Consider the following 8,428-nt stretch of genomic DNA (forward strand, 5'->3'; position numbering starts at 1 on the left):
TACCAAAAACCTATCTGTGAATGGCTGTAGAGAACTTTTGTCTTGATGCTTTTCAATAATTAACACGCTGCTAAAGCGACAGTCCCAGCAACGGATGCAGAGAGACTGCTTCCCAGCTCGAGAGCCCATGCGTTGTGCCCACGCGCACCTGGACGCACACTCACCCTGGGGCTGATACTGCGGTGCAAGTACCAGCTTGCTACTGGGCCCGTTCTACAGCAGAAGGAACAAAATGGACATCATTCACCGGACAAGTGCTATTAAGGCAGCTGCAATACTCAGCCCACATACTCAGCACAGCTCAGTCTCTCATATCCAGTGCCATCAGTCAAAACACCAAGAGTTCGAAATTTAGAATCGGTCCCAGCTGCCTGCAGAGTTTCGGGCAACTCCCTCAGCTCCCGCCTCTCCCCCGAGATAGGGTAATTACCCCGCCCTGCTTCACGGAAGGAGGAGAGTATTGATTAAACTCTGCAGCACAGGATGAAGTATCTACTCCAAAGTCCTTCCACTTGACAAAGGAGGAGTAAGTAAAAACTGCCAGGGAATCCATTATTCAATCTCTTCTCAAGCCAGAAACAGCAAATAACGACTGGCCCCCGTGGTGGTGCATCTCCCCCCTTCCCCTGGGCCACTCCACGATCTCAGGACTCCTGCCAGGCCTTGGCGTAACGAGTTGGGCGGCTGAGCGTCCCTCGACCGCCCCAGGCACTCCTGCATGGCTAAGGCGGGGAGCGGCACTGACCGCACCAGGGACACCGGCTACCTGATCAAGGCAGGGAACAAGAGCGGGGGCCAATTCGTCATCTCTGACAGCCCTGAAGCATTCCCTACCTGCGGAACGATACCATGGTTACCATGGAACAACACCATAATTACCACCCCGGACCACCTCGCATAGCGGCCAAGATGGAAATTTACTGATGACTAAAGCCAATCATCTGGCAAACCTACCAACAGCGGTCCCAAGCGAGACCCTTTGAGCTCTCCCGGACCGCAGTGGGCTGCGCCCAGCACCTCCCTCTGTGTGGGACGCCTCGCGGAGCTCACGAACTCTCGAGTCTGCGATATTCGGAGGACCGTCAGAACCTGGGCTGAAACACTCCTCAGCCGAGACACTCCTTGGGGCTCAACCCTTCGCCTGTTGGGAAATGCCAAGGCATTTAATGTGAGTATTTCACGAGACTCGAGGGGAATTTTTAACAGGTATACCTTTATAAATTTATCTAGCTTTAGGCCTTTATAAACTTATCTAGCTTTGGTACCATATTCATATATATGAATTGATCTAGATCTTTTGTGTATGTGTGTTTGTGTGTATTGACTTAGATAATCAATTATAAGCACAATCTCTAGTTAAGTTGCTTTAGTAGTTGTAGTAAACTTGACTACCTCACTTTGTAACTGCCAAATTGGCTGATGATTAAGTGTTATTAGAACCTTATGATCTACCTCAAAACTGTGAATGAACTTTAAATTGCTGCTAAACACATATAATCCCTTAGGCATAAACCGTTGCCCAAGTCTGAGACTAGGGGTAGATCCAGCCGCACCTAGACTCCTCTCTGAGAAGGAGTTTAGAAAGCAAGGGGAACCTGGGCTGAAACACTCCTCAGCCGAGACACTCCTTGGGGCTCAACCCTTCGCCCGTTGAGAAACGCCAAGGCATTTAACCTGAGTATTTCACAGACGCGAGGGGAATTTTTACCGGGTATCTTTATCTAGCTATAGGCCTTCGTCTTTCATGAATTAACGTAGCTATGGGCCCTTGTGTGTGAATAGATCTATATTGTGTGTGTCTGTGTATTGATTTAGATGACTAACAACAAGCATAATCTGTAATTTAGAAATTGTAGTAAACTTGATAACTTGCTTTGTAACTGTTAAATGAGTCAATGATTAAGTACTGTTAAAATCTTATGATCTACCTTAAAACTGCGAATGAACTTTAGGTCGCTGCTAAACATATCTAACCCCTTAGGCATAAAGCGTTGACCAGGTCTGAGACGAGGGGTAGGTCCAGCCGCACCTAGACTCCTCTCTGAGAGGAGTTTGGAAAGCAAGGGGGTCTGCTCTGAACCTCGTGACCCAACGGGAGGGTCCTCCTTACCCTTTTGCTCTTGGTTTTTCTGTAAATCATTCCAGCATAATTCTGACACGATTTTCCCCCTAACCCCTTAGGCATAAAGCGTTGACCAGGTCTGAGACGAGGGGTAGGTCCAGCCGCACCTAGACTCCTCTCTGAGAGGAGTTTGGAAAGCAAGGGGGTCTGCTCTGAACCTCGTGACCCAACGGGAGGGTCCTCCTTACCCTTTTGCTCTTGGTTTTTCTGTAAATCATTCCAGCATAATTCTGACACGATTTTCCCCGTGTATACTTAATCCATGTAATAGAGTGAACCTTGCCATCGAATTCTGTTAAGTCGCGCTTTTACAAATTTCTATTAAAATCACCTTTTGCTGATACCTTTGCCAGTGATTCTTTAAGCGGCCCTAAAAAACACTCATTTGCGACAAATTGGCGTAGTCGGCAGGATCCTAAATCAGTATTTTGCAACAGCCCCCATTTTATCCTGGAAAGAATTTTACATGTACGTACACTCCTAATTAACAGAAGGCTACCAGCTACTTGGAAAAACTGCTGATTTGACATATATATACACACACAAAAAAAATATAAATGAATGATACAGGAGCCCTCAAAGTCTTAATCTGCAGAGTCCTCTTCTGCTTTTGCACACAAAATGAATGTTACTTTCTTCTGATGTGCAAGTGTTGGTGTAGATTGTTCCCTCACTGATTTTCCAAGGAGCTGCATTAACTGAATTACTGCGGTGGACATGTCTGGGTTAGCTACTTCCCCGTACCAGTACGCGTGGCAACACTGTTCTTCACATCAGGAAAGCCAGCACACAAATTCTAAGCATGCTGTACGAAAATTCTAGTTTTAGGCTGCTGCTGTTTTATTTATTCTGTAGGCAGGACTGTAAGTGTAACACAGAGACAAACTATTGATTTCCTCAGTATAAAACCATGGATTTAAAGTCATACAGGAACTCAAGGGCCTCAAATTTGATCATCCACAACACACAGCCTACAGCAGTTTCTTAACTCGGTAAAACTGCACTTTAACTGGAGCCCATATTTTAGACTCTGTTTTGATCTTACAGATAATTGTAGCGTACCTCCTGCATCAACCTACAGTATGTGACTCAGAGGAAAGTTAAATTTCCTGATGTCTTTATTAAGAACAAATAAAACCCACTGCAAACCAAGAGGCTGAAGGAGGGAGGGAATCCTTCCTAACACTTTTCACTATTTTTACCTCTGAACAGTGAGGACCGACATTCTCTGTGACACACTTGTCAACATAATAGTGCTGATTGCTTTATGAATAAAAATGTTTCATTGTTTTCTTTCCTCCATACCCACACATTTATTGAACATTTATCAGCCTCAACAACAGGGAATTCTACAAGACGATGATGTGGAACATAAGAAACATTTATCTTTTAAACCTACTCCTTAATACTTCCAAGTATTTCTTCCGTGTTCAGGACAGGTCTTTAGTATGTCATTATTTTAGAAACTGCTACCATTTCTCTTCTTAAGATCTCTTAAGCAGAGGATCTCTTTCCTTTCCCAAACTGAATCAGGGTAGTCTCCATAATCCCTCTTCATGACTGCTCTCTCCCACCTTTCTAGTGCTTCTAATCATTTCTGTTACCCTTCACTGAAATGAAGTATCCAAAACTCAGTATTAAATTCACAGTAAGGCGAGTCCATCAATTTATACAATGACATGATAATATTTTCTAACTGATTCCCTTTCTAAATATACGCTAAGTGTTGTATTTGGGTTTTGGAGGCCCATTGCATATTAAGTAGATGCCTTTATTAAGATGTTATGTATGACGTGTAGATCCTTCTCCCAAGAGGTTACAAGTAATTCAGAATCCAATAATGCATACAAGTCATTTTAAATTGCCCCTTCTACTTTAATTACCTTGCAAGTTAATTCCATGTTCCAGCTACAGCATGCTGTCCGGCAACCTAGCTCTTTTCAGTCCTGCAGAAATGCACCTGACAATCACTCACAATGTTCATTAATTAATTCAGAGCCTTTCTAGAAAGTAATGTTGACATCTTATCCACTTCTCTTCCAGGTTATTGCTAAACGTACTAAATACAACTAGGTCTACTGTTAATCTTCATTTTATTTTGATATTTTGTGTACTTATTTTTAATTTTTATTTATTTTTTGCTATTTTGTCTTTCCATTCCAGAAGCAGCTGTTTATTGGTCATGGACCTGATGACTGTTAATTCATGGCAGAATTTTGCCACCTACCCTGCGATTTTCAAGCTCCCTTAGTCTTCAGACTAAGTAAGAGACTTTGTTTGACAATTTTGATTGAATAGGCAGGTTATGCACAATTATGCCCTTGTTTTGTGTTTATTCATGTAAGGGGTTTTTTTAGAAAAATTATTTTAAGGATAAGGATAATTCAGATAGGCAATCTTGCCCTTGCAACAGGCACAAAGGTCAAACATAAGTAAAATCTGAAACCACAAACAAAAGCTTTGTTTATTAAACTTTTATACATTTACCTTGGCTTTCCGCTAGAATCTAAGTACACATGTGCTGCAAGGAGCAACTTGGAAAGATAACGAATTGTGTGCCTTTGCCTTTGCTAAGGACAACTCTGTCATAACAACATTAACGTGGCTCTTAAATTGTAAACATATTTTTTAAAAATCCTATTCATTCTGATGGGTGTCTCTTCCTACATGTTCCTAGTAAAGCTCGTTGGCTTCTTTGCTTTTTTGTGGGGGTTTTTGGTATTTGTTTTTTTTTTTTTTTTCAATGGCAGATGCACTTGGCAATATCTGTGACCTTGAGTTGTACACATGAGCAAGCAAGAGAGCCCAGTCCTGCAAGGCTGTTTATGCATTCTGAGAGAGCTCCTTCTGAGAGGGGTGTCTCAAGGAAGGCAGAAGCATGATGTGCATACCAAGCCAAGTGCTTCATGGTTTATTTATAGGGAAAAGGGGCATAAAAATTTGCTGAAGGGGAAAGAAAAATGAAGAATCTGACTTACCTTGTCGGTGTAGACGAAGAACAGAATCACAACAGTGAGCTCCAACAGAAATATAATTAACAGCATGATAAAAAACTGTCAAGAGAAGAAGGGATGGGGGAAAATACAAAAAGCAAAAACCATCAACATCTATTTCAGCTTTTTCTGGATGCACAATAAGTACATTCAGCAGATCATGCAGAATGGGGAGTGGGAGTCACACAGGCAGCAAGATGCAAAGCTGCTGTGTTACAGCAGAACAGAAGGCACGCGACATGCAGCAACTGAAAAAGCAAGTAAAGGACTAGTCAGGAAACACAACAGTATCCGGGCACATGTATGGCTCATTTATATCACTGATTTCAGTAGAACAGCATAAATCCCCACAAAGATCTGTCCCCCCGGGCAGGCCAGTGCTCTATTTGACAGCAACCCTTGAGGGCTCTTCCCAGGCTAGGTTTTCTTTTTTTTTCTTCCCCCATCAGATCTTTCCGACGAACAAGGTATCAGCGAAATCCACAGCTTAGACTTCCCATTGCAAGAGAAGGTAGCCTGGTCCACAAACCATAAAGTCATAGCTCCTTTCAACTGGAATTGTGGGAGAAGTGAAAGGCACACCAAAAAGCTTGTACACCAGGTTAGCTTTACAAGCAGTTTCACGTAGCTACACAAATCACCCACCGGCTTCAACTGATTTGTACTGAAGACATCAAAGCAAAGTCGGTCCATCTCTTTTTCCCCTCATAAGCCATGGAACTGTCTAAACCCCAGTAGTCAAAAGCTCAAAGGAGTGGGTAAAAAAAACTTTTAACACAGGGATTTCAGATAGATTCTCTAAAGCCTGATTCTCTGACTGACTTCAGCAACAGGAACTATTGGCAATGCCAAACACTGCTGATAAACCATACCCCCTGCTTTCCGTTAAGATGCTGGACGGGTCTGCAGCACAGGTCTGCAGCAGCGTCAACACAGCGGTTGCACGGACTTTAAAACAAGCGCTATCAGAGCATTAAATGAAACTGAGTTTTGCAAAGATGAGTAAAGGAGAGAGAGCCATTTTGGAAACTTTTTAGGCTCAGGCAAAGGTCCTGCTCCCTGTAACACAAAATCCATACACTTAGCAGCCTGCAAGGCTGGAATTCTAATACTGAGCAACAGTGATTTAACTGAAATCCTATCCCCAAGAGAAAAAAAACAGTTACCGTCTCTTCAGCTTCAACCACAAGTCTGCAAACCTACGAAAGTTTAATAGCTACCAAGCCTTATCAGAGTTTCTTCACTGCCTGGTAAGTCAAAAGCAAACCTTTGAACCTCTGGATTTCTGTGATTAAATGGAGGGCAAAAGGTCAAGAAGGGGAAAATACCTTTCTCCACTAGTACAATTACACTGTCTACAGAAGTCACTGCATTTTGCCCTGCGAGTCTTAAATTAAAGTTTATTTTCAAATCTTCATCACTTGTATCTTCACACCTGCCCGACCCTAATACTGGATCCTATTACTGCCCAGTTTTGAATCACAGAACTCATTCACGCTCGTGATCCAAGCTGATTTCCATATCATTACCATCCAACACTGACCTTCTGTACGGCTTTGCAAACCAGCCTTGGTACAGCTTGCTTATTTTTTACATTTATGATCTTAGTTTGCTGCATAGCATTAATTGAAACAGGACAAACCACAATGCTCTTTGCAAAGATGCACAGACACTTTGCTATATTCTATTTGCCTGTGGCTACTTTTTTGCTCATCCATAAAGCATGGCTTTTCCAAAAAAGCGCGTGCGAACACCACTGTCTCCCTGTGAAATTCACTGGCATAGCCTGGATTACATTAGGCAATTTCTAGAACAAAGGAAGGACTCATACCCATTACAAACAGTGATCAGCGTTTCCTACTGCAGGACCCCAATTTCATCAGCTTACAATTTTGCCAAACCTTAATTGTCTATGCTTATATATTCTGAGCCTGTTTCTGTCTAAAGGATAAAAGCTTTTGGAAGAACGTCAAAAATAGCACTTCGATTACTTCTAAGAGTGAAGCAGGGCAAAGTATGTTATTCTGCCCAGGTTAAATTTCTGGTGGCTTAATCTGAAATGCTCTCATGCTCCGGTGTTTAGAGCAGGGACGTGAAACAAAGTGCGGCTCCATTTCAGGCACGTGCCTTTTGTCTCACCCAACTACGAGTGTATTTTTGTGGGAAAGTTATTAGCCTTCAAAAAACTGCATTTCACACATCCAGCAGAGATGAGAGGGTTTAACAGCTAAAACCTTCAAAGTCTACAACCACAAAAAGCCTACTCGCATCCTTCCCGCAGCTCACCTGCGACCAGACAACTCGCAAACCGTCCCACAGAGCACCTTCCCCGCTCCCGCGGCACCCACACACGGTGCAATGCCCTCCTGCCGCCCCCCCGAGCGATGGCCTCCAGCCCCACCGCACAGGACATCACCTGAACAGCGGGTACGGCCAGGAACCGGGGTAAAATTCAGGGACCTGTTTTTCCTGCGCTCTGAAGAAAGCTTTCCTCCCACCTCTGCGCTCACCAGCACAGAGGCAGTACAGACGAAGCCAGGGAATGACTTTGCAGGAGAACGGGGAGCCTGAGGAAGAACGTTTTTTAACAGCAGATGGGGAATGGTTTGGGATACGATCTGGCTACCAGTTTTAGACAAACTGGACCTACTGGCAGCAGCCGCTCGGGGCAGGAGAGGCCAGAGAAAAAGGCAAGGCCCGCGCAGCAGCCGGTGGGTTCCCAGGAGGAGCTCTGCCTTTGAGAGGATGGCGGCCTGCGAGGAGCCCGCGCTGGAGCCGTGGGGAAAAGGAGCAAGAAAGAAGAGTGGCAGAAAGAGGAAAGCACCCCACGCGGACCCCCGTGGCCGAGGGTAATGTGCGGGGAGCGGACTGGAGACTGGCAAGGCGGGGCAAAAGGTGTCTGGAGGGAGCCGAGGTGTTTTCTCAAGCGTGTAATTGATTGTCATTATTTCTCAACACCAGAATCAGTAATTAAAAGTTTATCTTAATTGGCAATAAATTAAGTGAAATTTCATGACTCAAGAGTGTTTTCCCCTGCAATGCCAAGTCATACAACTCTGCTAACACCCCCCATCTTCGGACTGGAGCAGGCAGCGGCGGTCGCCAGCTACGCCGCTGTGCCCAGCCCGCGGGCTGGATCTCCTGGCGAGACCACGATGGTGCTCCTGCCTTCTTCAGTTCATACTAGAGAAGTAGGTATGACATCGCCACCTTAAAAGATGCTAAAATTGTGAAGTCAAGCACTCAAAATTTAGGAAATCTCAGAATAAAAGTTCTCTCAGTGATGGTTACGTACCATGTCTAAGTCTTTCCC

General features: G+C 44.2%; 1 protein-coding gene across 1 annotated transcript in view; it reads right to left on the reverse strand.

The window, feature by feature from the left end:
* Positions 1–164: 164 nt before the first annotated feature.
* The window catches only part of LOC104077436 (tetraspanin-4-like), a gene marked incomplete at its 3' end in the record, with an annotated part of 27,336 nt that continues 19,072 nt past the window's right edge, over positions 165–8,428 (reverse strand). Inside the window, exons 3-5 of the mRNA XM_009578680.1 lie at positions 5,101–5,175; positions 955–1,062; positions 165–213 (exon numbers count right to left, since the gene is read on the reverse strand). Coding sequence (XP_009576975.1) covers positions 165–213; positions 955–1,062; positions 5,101–5,175 — 232 coding nt within the window. The remainder of the gene's footprint in view (positions 214–954; positions 1,063–5,100; positions 5,176–8,428) is intronic.

Source organism: Fulmarus glacialis, unplaced genomic scaffold (assembly GCF_000690835.1).
Source record: "Fulmarus glacialis isolate BGI_N327 unplaced genomic scaffold, ASM69083v1 scaffold4225, whole genome shotgun sequence".
Lineage (NCBI taxonomy): Eukaryota > Metazoa > Chordata > Aves > Procellariiformes > Procellariidae > Fulmarus > Fulmarus glacialis.